This window comes from Sparus aurata, chromosome 23, assembly GCF_900880675.1.
Source record: "Sparus aurata chromosome 23, fSpaAur1.1, whole genome shotgun sequence".
Classification (NCBI taxonomy): domain Eukaryota; kingdom Metazoa; phylum Chordata; class Actinopteri; order Spariformes; family Sparidae; genus Sparus; species Sparus aurata.
The window spans coordinates 17,961,344-17,977,625 of NC_044209.1; the positions used below are offsets into that span (position 1 = coordinate 17,961,344).

Here is a 16,282-nt window from a genome sequence, read left to right on the forward strand (position 1 = left end):
AATATGATACATATTCACTTGTAAATATCGACCTTTCCCCGCTGCCCCGACGTTCGTGCCATGAATACTTTAAAAGCCAGGCTCATGAAAAGATATGAAATGTTATGATGCTGTAAATAAGTCTGGATTTAAACAGGAACAGAAGATTGTTTTTAATATATTTTTATAGAGGGTAAATGTGGATGTTGGAGTAATGCAAACTTTGGGAGTGGTGTGCCTGGTTGAATAATAAAATTTCAATGCTGCCCTCAAGAGGATGTAGTATTCAGTATTCATGGACATAAAGAAGGTCGGCCTCACTTAACCCGTAATTTAATTAGCGCTTGATTTGGCAAGACTGTAATTCAGCTGAAATTCATGAGCAACAGAAAAAAAAAGCATGTTTAACTTCCTGGCTTAGAGCAGTGTTCCTCATCGGTCCTGGTCACAGACTGCCACCTGCTGGAGGTGTTTCACTTCTGCAGCATGATGTTGTGTAAAATATACTCGGAGCCGGTGTTGTGACAAATCTGTCTTTATTTCAGCTTGATTAAATGGTAATGATAGAAACCTCAAATCAAACATTATTGAACAGAATACCAAATGAAAATGGCACAACTAATAAGAAACAAAAATGAGGACAAAATACCCACTATACATTTAAGTATGTACAACTTTGATAAATAAACCAATACTGTCTAGAATTATGATTGTTTTGCATTTTTTCCTTATTTCTCTAGGATTAGTGAGCAGAGAGGAAGAGAAGGAGGAAACGGAACAGGCAGGAAGTGAGGAGAACGACCAGCAGGCACACAGGAAGAAAAGAGACGTTTGGAGACGAGAATGGAAAAAACAAACTGCTTGATGCACCTCGACGCAGTTTTCTGCTATTTGGCAAGATGACATGTCACTGCCTCAGCGTGACCCATTAGCCATCCCGCATCTCTCTGCGTCACCCGTAAGTACATGGCTGCAGAAGCCCTGAGAGGCAGAAAAAATTATGGTGATCCATTTCTAAGTTTAATCCAATGATTTTCTCTTCTGTATTTAGGACTTGAACAGGTGAAAATGGTTGTTGCCAGGATAGTCTTAATTTCTTTGTAGGCCATGAAAAAGGCAACATATTTCTCTCAATTGGTCTATTAAACACAGACAGAAAATAATTAGATCAAACTTCACCAGTATGTTTTTATTGCCTCCCAGAGCTTCCGTACATTCCTCACACTTATAGTAGTTTTGTATTTGTTTCACATCACACTTTGGATCCTGAGACGGGGACACCCCACTTCTTTTCCAGGCATAGCTTTGTTTATTCGTGCCACTTTAAATCCTCTACAACAATATGTCATATATTATGTCTTATACATAAACAACCTGAAGCACACAGTATTGTACAATGGATCAATGAGGTCGGGCTGAAGGCTGAAAATGTTTACCATCGAATAGGTAACCCTCTCCAAAGAATATTAAAAGGCAAGGAAACAGAAAAGTGAATTACTGTCGCTAACCAGCAGCTTTTCTCATCACATTTCATCTAGAGCGCCAGGCACTGTGCAGCAGTAAAAGTAACTTATAATTAAATTGCGTTTTGGGTGATACAGTAGTAGAAGGTTGTCTTGTGTTGGTGAGAGAAAGAGAAAAATGTAGAGTGTAGAGAGGGGCCCAGGGTCGTCTCCTTACAAAGACACTAATCCCCAGAATGCACCTTCAGGAAATGAACACCGAGACCCTGTCCAGACAATCAGACACTCTCATGTGTAGCTTCACATTTACAAATTAACAGAAACAGTTCAGTCTGGGACACGGATGAGGTTTTTTATTCCTCATGTGGCTGTCATGTTGTGACCGGGATCCATGTCAGCGGAAACATGGAAAGTTTCAGAACATCGTAACAATCTCCTGAGTGGCAACTTTTTTTACAAACAGATTTTTTTTCTTCTTTTTTTTATAAAATCACTAACAGTTGGCAAGTTAAACCCTCCCTGCCACACCCCCCCTTCCCTGCAGTTTAAGTTTCAAGACCGTTTTATTTTTATAAAAGCAAACAAAAGAAAAAAAGAAGGAACTGCCAGAAAAAGCTCTAAAAATTGACACGTATTACCGTAACATTAAAGCACATCAGAGAAGCTCTAAGTCTTCTTTCTGAATGTTTTGGTTGGGGCTCCACACTCGGTCAGACCTGCTGAGTTTAGACAATGTGTGCTATGAGGGCCAGCATGAGTGTATGCATGTTGTCGATGTGTGCAACGTATGTGGAACTGTGTTTATTTAAAGCATCTTCAAATGGGATTTCACAGCAGGATTCCTGTTTGGCCTCATAGACCGAGAGCACATACAAAGCTGAGAGAGAAAGAGACATATTCAGACAGCAGGTTAGAGGAGGCTTTGGCCCTGACTCTTATCTAGAAACCCCAGCATGCTTCCTGTTTTCCTGGCCTGTAGAGTCCCAAAGCCAGAGCTAGTATGTATCCTAGAGAAACCCCCTGGAGAGGTCTGAGGCAGACCTCAACCGTGGCCTCTGCACTGGCCCAGACAGGGCGAGCAGACACCCCCAGACCCCCCCCCCCCCGCTCTGTCAAGTGCAACGTTGGGATTGCTGAACAGCTTCAGTGCCTCTTCATGGACGACACCTTCTTCTTCCTGGCGGCCAGCATCTCGTAAAAGGGGTCTCTGCTGATGGCGGCTCTGTGGGAACACATACGGGGGAAAATGTCAGTGAGAGAAGGATAAGTGGCATTAATGCACTCATTACTTTAGAGATGATGCATTTGCATCCAAGTCGGGCTCGGTTTTATTTCAAACATTCTTGGAATTATTGTGTAGATGTGAGTGATCTAAGTCAAATGAGATTGTAAAACCTTTTCCTTTAAACCTCACCTTCTGCCCTACTACTTCTTTATTTATTCAGATGAGCTTCTTTGCACTATTTTCTGTTTGCATTCTTTAAATGTTCTAAACTGGGCTGATATGCACCTGGAAACACTTGGATGTGTGAGGACAAATATTTTAAACAAACTGTTAACTATCAGTTATTTTTGGGTGAGGGGAGAGTTGGGGGAGAGTTCCTGCCTCAAGTGGAGGAGTTTAAGTATCCTGGGGTCTTGTTCACGAGTGAGGGAAGGATGGAGTGTGAGACTGACCGGCTGATTGGTGCAGGGGCCGCAGTAATGCGGTCGTTGTATCGGTCTGTCGTGGTGAAGAGAGAGCTGAGTCGAAAGGTGAAGCTCTCGATTTACCGGTCAATCTACGTTCCTCCCCTCACCTATGTTCATGAACTTTGGGTCATGACTGAAAGAATAAGATCCCGGATACAAGCGGCTGAAATGAGTTTCCTCCGCAGGGTGGCGGGGCGCTCCCTTAGAGATAGGGTGAGGAGCTCTGTCACTCGGGAGGAGCTCGGAGTAGAGCCGCTGCTCCTCCACATCGAGAGGAGCCAGCTGAGGTGGCTCGGGCATCTGTTTCGGATGCCCCCGGGATGCCTCCCTCGGGAGGTGTTCCTGGCATGTCCCGCCGGGAGGAGACCCCGAGGAAGACCCAGGACACGCTGGAGTGACTATGTCACCCAGCTGGCCTGGGAACGCCTTGGGATCCTCCCGGAAGAGCTGGAGGAAGTGTCTGGGGAGAGGGAAGTCTGGGTGTCCCTGCTCAGGCAGCTGCCCCAGCGACCCGGCCCCGGATAAGCGGACGAAAATGGATGGATGGATGGATGGATGGATGGATGGATGGGAAGAAGAGAAAGTACAACTGACGCAATTTGAGACAACAATCGGGCTCATTCTTTGACTTTTGAGATTCGGTGTGACTGACACTTTTCTGATGATGACATTATGGCTGAGGTCCATCAATACATTTGCTTAAAAAAATCACAGAAAATACAGATTTGATCTGTACATTCATGGTTACATTTGGTGATACTTGAAATGGTACCATAGTGTAAGCAGATGTAGGCAAAAAATGGTTATAGCATCAGCTTACTGACTGACTCAATGGGCTCTTCTCATTTCTCTATTTTGTGTCTCCTCAGTTCTTCCTCTGAGCTTGAAATCAATCTCAGCATTCCATACCCAAAGATGTCTCAATTCCTAAAATGTATTATCGAGAAAGAAGTGTGGGGCTCACCAGAGCAGCTATGGGTGAGTATTCACGTGTGATGTGTATCCTTTTCAGAAGTCTTTTTTGTATACCAACAACAACTGCTTTTCAGTGTTCGTCTACCACCTGGCAAGGTGCTGTTCTCACCACCTTACTTAATGACATTTCACCATGTTCATGTCAAAATATCATGACAGAACATAAAATCCAGCAGTAGATGGTAATAAAACAGATAAATGATGAAGCTCCGCCACACATCATATTTAACTGATGTTACCTCGACGACTCTCTCTCTTCTTTGCCTCCTCCACTCCCATCTAATGTGGGAGGGACTAAGGTACAAGGAGATGATGTAAGGAAAGAAGCCAAGGATGTACAAACTGAGAAATGAGAGGAGAGAAGCAGTTCGACATGACAACATTTCCTGTTTAAATTGTCCAATTACCCAAATGATGGGAGCTTCAGCTCCAAAGCTCAGCTAGATAAAGAGCAACAAAACAGGAGTGACCCGAGGAAATAAACACCTACTTGATGCTGTTCATCCATTCCTCTTTTTCCTCAGCAGTAGGGGCAGAGATACGGTAGAAGGTGTGGTTGCCCTCCACGACGCGTCCGTCAGCCTCAGTCTTGCACGCTTTTATCACCTGGTCCTTGTTGTCAGGAATGAAAAGCTCAAAGCAGTTCTGCAGAAGTGAAGTGGGAGGAGATTAGACATAAGAGAAAATGCTATAAACTGTCAGCTCTATCTGCATCATATAAAGATGTTTGAGTACAATTGTTTAACATAAATTTAACTACTTATCATGTGTTCATCATTTGTCAATAAATTGATTTCTAGTTAAACACTGTTTGTCAAAGCTGTGGAAATTCTGCAGTTTTAATCTCAGCACTGGACAGAGTCCTAAAATCCAAATCCTGCTGCAATCACAAAATGAACCAGCAGAGGGAACTGAACTTACAGGCTTCTTGTCCTCTACCTCCTTGATGCTCAGGTTCTCCAGTGGGATGATTCCTCTTGGCTCTTTGTCCTGGACAAAGACAAACATGTCTATGACACAGACAACAGGAACAGAGCGTGCGTCTTGACTGAGAAAAACTACGTTGTACTCACTGTGGTGTACTCAAAGTAGTACAGACAGTTGTCTGTGAGGATGAACCACCTCCTCTTCCAGGTTTTTACTCGTCCCCCTGTGGAGCAGAGACAGCCAGAGTCAGAGAGGCTCAGCAAGAGATGAAGAGAGAGAAATGAGCACCGAAGCACCAGGTCGAGCAGCAGACAGGCAGACAGATGTATGGGCAGACAGACAGATGACGGCTCCAGAGGACTCCTTTCACCCAGAAAATCACCATCACCACAGCTGCAGAGTCTTCAGCTCTCTGGGTGTTTTTCTTTCCCTTTATATTTGTTGATTTTCCACACCTACATTTCAATTACAGGTGCTGGCCACATAGGTGATAAATACCACATTAAAGCTGATTAGAATCGATGAGAAAATGCCATAGATACATCTACACGTCTCCATATGTCTTGATGTGTCTGGAAACTGTCCTCACTTGCTGACTCAGAGGAGTAAATCTGGAGAGCCAGGATCGATAGTCAGGATACAGATCTATGAGCTTTGTGCTCGCTGACCTAATGAACTACCACCCAAATAGTTTCTAGAGGACGGTTATAAATGTGGAAAGCACTCTGATGGTAAGGAGTGACTGAGGATTAAGTTCTCTTAAAGCCCAGTGGGGGGCTCTCTGGTTAACGAACGCCCACTTATTTGTAGCTGATCTCTGACCCCCCTTTGTCACCCATATTTCCTGTGTGGGGAAACCTGATCACAGTGGCAGATGGCAGTCCCGCTCTGAGAGGACAGGATGCCAACAAACTGGGGAGGGCAGGAAGCTCAGCGCCTAGAGCGATGTGCAGCCTCTCTACAGGCATCTCAGACTTGAATTTCCTGTTTTTGGCTTTGTTAAGTAACTTCTCCAGTGAGTCTTTCTAAACATGACAAAGATTTAAGCTGTGTCTAGACTTGGCTATCCCACCACCAGTGTTAGTAAAAAGCTGCATCATGAAACCCATCTACCAAGATAGAGAAGATACAGACATGTAGAACACACTTGTATCATCATATAACAGCATTATCACTGTATATGATCTCCCATCATCTCGCAGACATCATGACAGGTGAAACACTCAAGTCTATGTTTGTTATCATCTACAGACGCCATCAAAACGCTTCACTCGACAGGCAGAGATGGAGAGCCCCTCGCCGCATCTCGACTCGTCGGTGTGTTGCGACGACGAAATAACAAAAGCAGACAAACAGAAAACACAGACGCGATGGCAGAATCACACAGTTTGAGAGTTGATTGGGTTGGGCTGGAGGTTGTGATTGGTTTCATGGTCATGTCAAGTTCCTGTCACGCCAAAAAAGACAGATGACCACCTCCTGAGTGCACGAATGTCCCTGCGGATTGATGTATAGCTGCGTGGACGGTGCTAGGCCGGAGTGGACCTGAGTGGAAGGAGGCACTCATGCAAGACAGGACTGTGGGAGGCCGGGCAGGTAGAGGTGAAGAGGGTTATCAGGGTGTTGATAGTTATGATGCTTTCAGAATGGATTTTTCTTGCCAGGATAAATTAGCAACTGGCTTATTATTTTTTTTTTGCAAAAATTTGCATCGTTTAGCACCAACACAAAGGCTCTTATTTTGAAATAAATATGACAAGTGCACTAATTACAGCAATGCACAGTCAAACTACTACCTGTGTGCACTTGAAGTGTATAATAAGCATGCCTGAATCCCTTTCAACACTGTCCTCTGCCCACGCTTCTCTCCCACAGTTTAGTCCAGTCCGGTCCAGCACCACACCAGACCGCAGCCACGCTGCTACCGTTCAGATCTGTTTACAGCATTAGATAAAGAGAGCAGAGCCACATTGTTGAAAAGGTGCAGTATTCCCTTTCCATGCCACCAGCGAGCAAATAACAATGAGCCAATGGGTTCATGATCAATTTGGAGAGTCAAGCAAAAGTCCTTTGTTGTGCTCGCTGTATGGAAAAAAAGGATAATGCAGCTTCCCAAAAAAATAAAAACACAGATCAAAGAGTGACCACCACAGCATACAGAGGAAAAAAAAGGGTCAAACTGCTCGGTCGAGTGGTCACAAAGCATCAGCTCCCTGAGCCGAGCCTACATGGTAGCAACCACCCACAGAGATAAAAGAGTGTGGACAAAACCACCAGCTCAATGAGAGACTGAACAGACAAACATCTGAAGTTCAAATGAGTCGATGGCGAGACGAGAAATAAAACAAAATCTAAAGCCGAAAATAACAAAAACCCTTATGAAAAATGAGGAAGAAAACAAAAGCATGGCGGACCACCAAAAGCACCTGAGAGCTGAGAGATGGACTAGCGATTTGGAAGAGCAGGTGTACATACCTCCTGAGGAAAGACAACAGCCAAAATCATGGGAACAAACAAACAAACGAAGAGGAAAAGAAAACAAAAAAAATTAAATTAAATGATAAGGAATTATTGCACCATAGTCCTTTTAATGTGGTTACAGAGAGGCTTTGATGCACTGCTTTACAGCTTTTGTTTTAAAACTTACAGATTTTATAGACCTGCTGTTACTACATCAGTCCACAAGGGGGAGCTCTACTGTAAAGCATCACATTAAAGTATTGCCTCCACTAAGGTCCACTTGTGTTACATCCAACAATTTTATCTTCCACCGGATTGTTTAACTCAAATCTGTCAATTTGGAGTAACTGAAGAAAGAATCCTTCACTCCCTTGGTGTAGTCAGTTGTAAAGATTCACAGTGATTGTATGGTTCAATTTTATGCCTTTCTATTGATCTCACTGTGAATCTATCCAACAGAGAGAGATCTCAGAGGAAACAAAGGATGAAGAGTTCAGGGATCTGGGGTTGTGTTTTTCTGTTTGTAGAGTTACTGTGACCAGTTAAAGTACCGGCTGACATCCTGTGAGACATTTGTAATGATAAACCTGTGTGTGTGTGTGTATGTGTGTGTGTGCACGCGCATGTGTTTGTATCTGATATATAGGTTTAAATAAAAAACTTTGTATTTATTTATTTAAGTGTCAGAAAACACTGGTAAAATATAACTAGCCCAAACAAAAAAGCTTCAAATCTCCAAAGAAATTGCACTAGAGGGCCAAAATTAAGCAAAAGTATCTGATCAAAAAATTTCCTCTCAAATCAAACATGTCTAAACGTTGTGCATGTACAGTATGTGCAGACACCGCATATAAAAAAGGTATAAAAGCCAGTATTAGTGTATGTGAGTGTATGAATATTCCCTGTCTTCAATAATTCAGAGGCCTCTACACGTGGTTGTCTGATCTCAAGGCCACATTCATAATACATTAAAGCAGGCCGAGATGTCTTCAGATGTCTCGGGTCGAGTGTGTACACACCTATCCACACAAGATCACCACCTTAACACACACACCCGTTATTGACCTCAGGGGAGACATTGGTTATCACATCGTAGAGGGAGAATTACAGCATTGTTCAGCTATGAAAACAAAACTTTTTTTCCTGGCAAATCATTATGTGCCCAAGTAAATGTGTGCATGTACTTCCAGCGTCACTCACCCAGTTTTAGCAGCCAGCCCTCTCTGTCTGGGTTGAAGAAAGTGTGTGTGAGGTCATTGCCGTCATCCTCCGGGATTTTGAAAGGCTCGTTCTTGATGCTCTCATACAGGTTCTACAATAAAAGGAGGTTAAGTATGAATACGGTGCAGGTACGCGGGGGGAGAAATCACTCATCAGAAGCCATACTGACCCTGAGAAGGTCTTCAGGTAAGTCTCCTCCATCATTGATCCCTCTGTTCATGGAGATGAATCGCTCCACTGTAGGCTTGTCCTTCACATTTGGGTTGTGGAGGCTGGTGTTTAGCATGATGATGGCAAATGACAGGATGTAACAGGTGTCTATAACACACACACACATAGAAGAGAGATAACCCCATAAGAGAGGGATGAGCTCTATGAGATAGCAAAAAGCTTTCTTGCCGTTTAGCATAAAACTGCCGCCAGTGTTTAATGTCGTATTTAAATATGAATGTAAATTAGCTGTGCTGAGAGGACTGCACTTAGGGGACCACAATCAAACAGAGAGGAGCTGATAGGCGAAGCTTCGTTAGCGAGGAGAGTGGGTAGGAGTGAAAGGCTGAGCGTGGGCTGCTAAGTATGCATGTGCCCTCTAATGTGTGTGTGTGTTTGCGTGTTTGCTAAAAGACAACGTGGCCAGCACACGGCTGACGCAGCAGCACTTTATCTGGCCCGTTAGGCTGTTGAGAACGGCAATGCATTATTCACATCCATCTGCATCCATGTTAGAGGCAGGCAGCTGTCTGCTGTGGGCATTATTTCCCAAAAGCCAGACAGTCTTCCATAACACCGTTCAACTCAGCAGACTTTGTGTCTGCTAAATAAAGCAGCTTAGATGCGAGACTCACTGACATGTTATTAGATCTCAGTGCAATATGGAAAATAAAGTGCCTTAGGGAGAAAAAATATCTGACAGAGTCCTTTAAAGAAACTAAGGAATTGACAGTTAACATTAGTTATTATGATGATTAGGAATTGAGCTGAAGTCATTTTGGTTTTCAGTTTCATTGCTAACACATTACAAACACTGCACTGTGTAGCACGATGGTATTACCTGTGGACTGGAAAACGCCAGGGTTGCATTGACAGTAGCGCTGAGCGAAGGCCTCCATCATGCGGTCAATCTTCTGAGCTTCTCCCGGTAGCCGAAAACTCCACAGGAACTGTCTGTTTGAGGACATGGCTCAGCAGTCAGCAACATGTTTCACTTCCAGTGTGAAAAATGCAAAATAAGCTAAAGACTGAAACTAACAGCTGCATCTTTACAATTTTAAAATGAAAGGGGGCTCTTACAAACGGACTGTATCACACAAAGATAACAGGATCTAATCAAGGACTTGGTGTGTTCCTGTGGAGATGAGGTCTTACCTGAGGGCCTGAACCAGGTTGAGGTCCGTGAACTCATGAAGCTCCACAAAGGCATGGAGGACTTGGATATTGAAATCATCTCTACGTAAGAAAAAACATGACACATTTCTGACTGTTAAACATTTGTAAACAAAGGGTTATTCTGCTTAACCAAGACAACGTTCATATACAAAGGATTAATACTGTCTCTAACTATTGTTTTCAAAATTGATTAATCTGCCAGTTCTTTTGTCAGTGAAATATATAAAAAATTATAAAAAATCGTTTTTCGGCTATACCTTATCAAAAATTAACATTGTCAGACAACGGTAAATGATTATTAGGACACTGTCACCACAGTGTGACAAGTGACGTTGAGGCAATTTGTCAGACTTCACACAGCTCCCACTGAAGCCACAAAATACACAGTTATACCATTCAAGACCTGTAACCACAGCAATGTGTAAAATCAATGTCTAGTTCCAAATTTTCCAGTTTTTTAGCTGCTCCTTGGAGCCTTTGTGGTGTGTTTAAGTGCAGCTTTTTGACCGTGTCACAGGTGACGTTGCCACTTATCCCTTAATGTTGGCTTGGTGTGTCTGGGCCCCTAACTGTGCTCGTTATAGTCTGATCACTGCCTCATTTGAAAAGTGAACCCCATCAGGGATGTGTCTGAGACTTAAGCTCAGGGTGTGATGTGGGTCACATGTGAGCTCTGATAAAACACTACAATTCCGTAACAGAAAAGGAAAAACACCCTCCACCTCCCTTTTCATATATCAGCTAATCTCGATCATGACATCATCAATGACCTTCATGCTCTTCAGAGTAAATGATCTGTCCTGTGGGATCACAGTAAGGCTCTCAAGCTCTCATAGACTGAGTCATATCCAGTCACGACTGGTCCCAGTGGACAAATGACCAACCGTATCTCAAGGCCCCCACACTGCTTCGGCCCCTCCTAACAGAATCAGAAACACTTGAATAGCTTGATAACAATCACATAAGGAGCATCCATCACCAGGCTGAGATCCATACCCTGGTCTGACCTCCAGACCACACCCTGAGTGTAACACTGCCAGCACTATAGTCCCAGAGCAGTGCATACCATACATCAAGCCCATTACTTTTTCCTGTATTATGTGTCCAGTCTAACAAGGATGGGCTGAGGATGGTTTCAACACGTGCATTCCCGAGGTGTGAGTCTCTCCATGAATGAGTAAGATAACTAAAGACAGATGGAGGCTCTATTGAGCAACGGGCATGGTCCTGAGAGTATGATCTAAATGTGGGACCAATAAACTATGTTTGGGAAAGGATGGGTGTGTGCCTGACCAAGAGGAAACACAGCAATACGGAAAATATGCACTCGCTATTTGATGCTTTCATCAACCACACTGATGGGTGCTGGTGCATTAGATAGAGAGCACGAGAGGGAGATGGTTAGATAGAGGAGAAACACAACAAGTCAATCTTATCCTGACCTCTCTCCAAGATAATCTCCAATGGCTGTTTTGTTGAGGCCCTCGCCCTTGTAGAGGAACTGAGCAATGTCATCACTGGTATTCTTCAGCAAGTCATTTTCGATGAGGAACTGGATCCCCTGAAACAGAGACCAGGCCACAGGTTATACCCTGCTTGTGAAAACATGTGAGACAAATCACATTACTAAAGAATAACAACACCTACCTTTTTGGGGTCCATGTTGAATTTCTTTCGGCCCATGGCCACCTGTTTATTCCTCTGCATATTTTTCCTGGAACATCAGAGATATATTATTAATCTAAATATGAAAGAAAACTCAGGAAACAAGAAAATATTCTGTGCTTGGTAAACAACTTGATCTTTGCTTTACTGTGCGTACATTTAGATTTTTTGCCTTTTGGTTATGACTCAAGAACCAATTCCCGCAAATCTAACATTGATGGTCTGCCATTATACTTTTCGTCAAGGCTCAGACTTCTACAATAACTGTAGTCATTGCATTTCCCGAAAGTATCATTCCCATTAACATTTTCCATTTGTCTGGCAGAAGCTGGCCTTTCCTCCCCCTCAACAGTGATGACAAAGTGTTGATAAAGTGTTTAACATTATACATATGGGAACGTCTCATTTCTCAGGCCTCGAGTAATTCATGGGGTCAAAGTGCACTCTGAGTGTCCGCCGTCACCATGGTTACATCTCCATCCCCAGCCGGTGAGAGGTCACCACTTCTTCCCACACCAGCATTCCTTCAGCTTTTGTCTGCCAAAGTCCAACACTCAACTGAACAGATGCTCCACGAGGGTCACAGCACAGCCTATCATGTGCGTTGCTCAACAAATGGATCACAGGAAACTTTGATCACAAGGTGCCGCTGTAACCATTAATGGGTTTTAGATCCAAGAGTGCTAAAGGATTATTTGGTAGCTGATGGGATCCCTATCCACTTGAGTACACCAAACCCAAGCACTCGCTCCCCTGGGACCATACATTGTCTGCTTCTGCCCGTACACCCACTGCATTATTCAATGAGGCCTCCCATCATGGGGGTGTGCCTGATGAAACATTTAAACCGCCTTAAAAGCATAGCCAATTTGGGGGAGCGGATTTGGTGTGATGGGACGGCCCGACTTGGCCATCAAACATGAATAATTGACAGCTTCACTTGCGAAGTTAATAGTAGGCAAACAGCAAGCCAATCTAGACAAAACGGAGTGGGAAATGAGAAGACTTTCTTACCTCTCCTCAGTGGAACCCAGGTTTTCGATCTCACTCGTCACTTCTGCTATCTCATCCTTCAGCCGCTGCAGAAAAGACACAAATGTTAGTCTTAAAATGTCACAAGAATGGCATGAGAATTAATCATCATCTGTCCACTTATTTCCCCTCAAAGCAGTAGGTGTGGAAGGGCGTGACCAACATAAACAACATGCAAAGTGTTTGTCTGAAAACACACACGAGGGCTCGATTAAACAGTGCTGAGGGAGATGCTATCATCTCTGAATCACCTCTGTTTGCCAGGAGGCCTTTTATCACGCAGAGTAAATACGCCCATCGGAGCCATCGGCACATAGACCTCTCCTCGGCTCCCTTAAAACTAAAAACTGATGGCAGCTCTCTTGATCTCATATCAGTGAATGTGTTTGGCCGTATGTGCCCTCCTAAAGAAATCCTCTCATTCTGAACAAGATTAGGCACAGAACATTAAGGGATAACCTCAATACAAATAGAGTAAGAAAGCGTAAAAGTGGATTATATTTTGTGTGCCATTTTAGTGATTAATGGCCTCAGAGGCAGATGTAGTCGATCGAGCCAGAGCTGCTGGTGCCAGACTGGCGTGGCAAGGGCACCGGGTGGAGGATGCAGAGTTCTGTGTAGAAAAATCGACTGTAGCATAACAGAAGTGAGGGCTGCCATCATCAGGACTCTTCACTCACATGCAGCTGCAGTGTTAGTGTATAATTTCTTATGTGAAATAGCAAGTCACTGTATAGGCCAAACCACAAAGAGAACATCTGTGTTTTCAAGGCCTGCGCAATCACAACACATTCCTCAGATGCTTGCCTCCGCAAACAAAGACCGTGCTCATATGGTAAAGCGGGTGGTTGTGTTGGGGGGGGCCTTGACATGCAGAAGCAGCAGAGGAGGGTGAGGAGGAGGAGAGGGGTCAGTGTGCAGACCACAGAGGTGGTGACAAGAGAAGGGGGAGGGGCAGTGATGGCGGTTCATAAAAGAGAGGATGTCGGATCACGCCTCCAGTGTTTGTCTGTCAGAGACAGCGGAAGTTGCAGACTGGGACATCTGAAACAGACTCTGCCGGGGCATGACAGTGTGTCACCCCCGTGTGTCATTTGCTTACGGAGCTGATTATTGAGTGACAAAGCTAACCTGAGCAGTGAGCCTTGATAACCAGCTGCACTCTGTGGTCAAGGCTGCAGCCCAGAAAATCATCTCAGGCTATGGACAGGAATCAAACAAACCACTTTAGGAAAATTCGGCCAAGCTGATTTGAATCCTGGCTCTCTTTGGAAATCGGAGAGTGCACGAGGGATATTCAGCTGGCTGCATGAGCACATTCCTCATAAGAGCATAATCCTACTTTATCTGTATGTAGAATCATTTGCTTGTCTTATTTTAATACTCACATTATATTCAAACCCACATTTCAATAAAAATACCCAAATCCATTTACTGTGATCCAAAAATGGATGTCTTTGTCACAGTTTTGTCTACAGAACACAAAAATGGCTAAACAATATGCAGAAATGGTTTGCGAGGGAAGAGAGCACTTGACAGGAAATACCCCACATTCTTCTTGAGGTCAAATGTTTTGAAGACGTCTTGGAAAAGAGAAACTTGTGCAATCGGATCGAATGTAAATGTTTATCAAAAAGCAGAGGAGTTGCAGTTGAGCTCAAGGCAGTAGAAGTGAGCCAAATGGCTGGACCTTGTAGGTCACAGAAAATGAAGATCCTTTTGCCCCTCAAGCCTCTAAAACTTAAGCCAGCTCATTTTATTAGAGAGATCTCTTAAACATTTAATCAAGATTGGCCGGACTATGATATAAAGTTTTATTGGAAGCAGCACAGTGACATTATGAGCTTTTACAGCCTAACAAAGTGATAATGTGTAGCAATATGATACTTGCTTTCAATAAAAATGCTGTCGTTTTGTTCCCCTTTAGTAACACTTAAGCATCGAGAACTTGTGAAGCAACTAAAATGATGTTGTAAATTATCAGTTGTCTCACGTTTTCCACTAATTAACTAAAGATTAGAGTACCTATGGTTAAGGACGTTTTCAGCAGTCAAAAATGTGGCGTATATGTACCATATGTGCCTTTTTACCTGAATGTCCTCCAGCAGCTCCTGCTTGCGCCGGCGGATGTTCTCCAGCTCCTGCTGTTCCTCTGGGGTGAGGTCGTCCGGCACTGGGGAGAGAAAAGAGAGAAAATGAGGGGTCAGGAGAGAGTGCCCAAAATATAATGCACCTTTGCCCTTTTCTATGCATATCTATCCTCTGAGGTGTGTCCAAAGTAGATTGACCATCCAAAGTGAGAGATATGGAGTGTGCCACAAAGAACACACAATGACGGTCATAAAAGATGTTTCTAACCAAGTCTGCAGCAGCCAGGTGTACTTTAAAAAGGGTATTTAGGTGACAATGAAACAGCTACGGTCAGTCAGGCAGCTCACGTGCATCAGTGTCTAAGTAGCACAAATGTGACAGGTCTCAAAGCGCTGGCAGTACTCCTGTCACTCACGTTATAGACTGTTATAATTAGTCTGCAACGAGGACTAAGGGGCGTGCAGTGTGTCCCGACCGGTGATGGTTGTGTGTCGCTGTGTGTGCGCTACCTGCACTCCAAGCACAAAGGGGCAACACTAGTATAAGCCCTGTAATGACAATAGCATCCCAAGCACAATGATAGTTGTATTTACTTGATTCAAATCTGTTTGCTCGCAGGCACCTTTGAAAGGGTGCAAATTTCATCCATACGATACAAAAACTTGCTTGTTTTCATTCACTGAAGAAATCCAACATGCAACAACTATTTTATCCTCTGGTGACTGTAAAAACAATTGACAGGTAATACTTTGATAAACTAACAAATGTTTATTATAGTTAGTCCACTGTAAACTAGACATGTGGTAATACAAGCATGAGACGATCAGAACATTTCATGCCATGATTATCCCGAAAATCATCATGATACGCTTAAAACTCTTAAAATGGCACTAAAATGTACTGGAATCCATTTACTTTACATTTTGATAACTAACAAATATTTTGGTTGTACCACAGTTAGGACACACATCTAATGATTTTTAGAATTAATCAATAACTCAATGTATCATAACCTGAACTTCCTGCTAAATAAAATCCGGTGTCCCTTGAGGTTTGAGACAAAGCCATACCAAAAAAACGGGGATATTTTGCACCAGTGGCATTAAACCCCCCTGAACCACGTGCTGCTCAACCCACAGCAGCTGTGATGTTGGACGATCATTTCTGTCACTCAGTGTCTTTTTCTCTGATTCCCCCTGTGGCCAAGCACAACCCACCCTCCTGTGACCTCTCCTCCTCCCCCTCGTTACCACAGCAGCAGGGTTCAAAAGGTTAATAGAGTTGAGGTGAGGGCCGACTCGGTGGATGTCTGCAAACGGTTAACAAGGTAGTGGTTATAGAGTGATGTGGACGCTGAGGACGGAGAAATCTTCAACACATGGTCTCTAATT

The 16,282-nt window shown here is 43.6% G+C and overlaps 1 protein-coding gene across 4 annotated transcripts in view; it reads right to left on the reverse strand.

Annotated features, from left to right (window-relative positions):
* Window positions 1-498: 498 nt before the first annotated feature.
* The window catches only part of cyth1a (cytohesin 1a), a 45,230-nt gene continuing 29,446 nt past the window's right edge, over window positions 499-16,282 (reverse strand). For 3 of the 4 annotated variants that reach the window (XM_030407428.1, XM_030407427.1, XM_030407429.1), the window contains exons 2-13: window positions 14,891-14,973; window positions 12,783-12,847; window positions 11,751-11,817; window positions 11,546-11,664; window positions 10,083-10,163; window positions 9,769-9,881; window positions 8,887-9,035; window positions 8,696-8,808; window positions 5,183-5,261; window positions 5,031-5,099; window positions 4,600-4,754; window positions 499-2,664 (exon numbers count right to left, since the gene is read on the reverse strand). In XM_030407428.1, the coding sequence (XP_030263288.1) occupies window positions 2,586-2,664; window positions 4,600-4,754; window positions 5,031-5,099; window positions 5,183-5,261; window positions 8,696-8,808; window positions 8,887-9,035; window positions 9,769-9,881; window positions 10,083-10,163; window positions 11,546-11,664; window positions 11,751-11,817; window positions 12,783-12,847; window positions 14,891-14,973 (1,172 nt within the window). In that variant the 3' untranslated portion in view covers window positions 499-2,585. The remainder of the gene's footprint in view (window positions 2,665-4,599; window positions 4,755-5,030; window positions 5,100-5,182; window positions 5,262-8,695; window positions 8,809-8,886; window positions 9,036-9,768; window positions 9,882-10,082; window positions 10,164-11,545; window positions 11,665-11,750; window positions 11,818-12,782; window positions 12,848-14,890; window positions 14,974-16,282) is intronic. The other variant, XM_030407426.1, reaches the window with a different exon arrangement.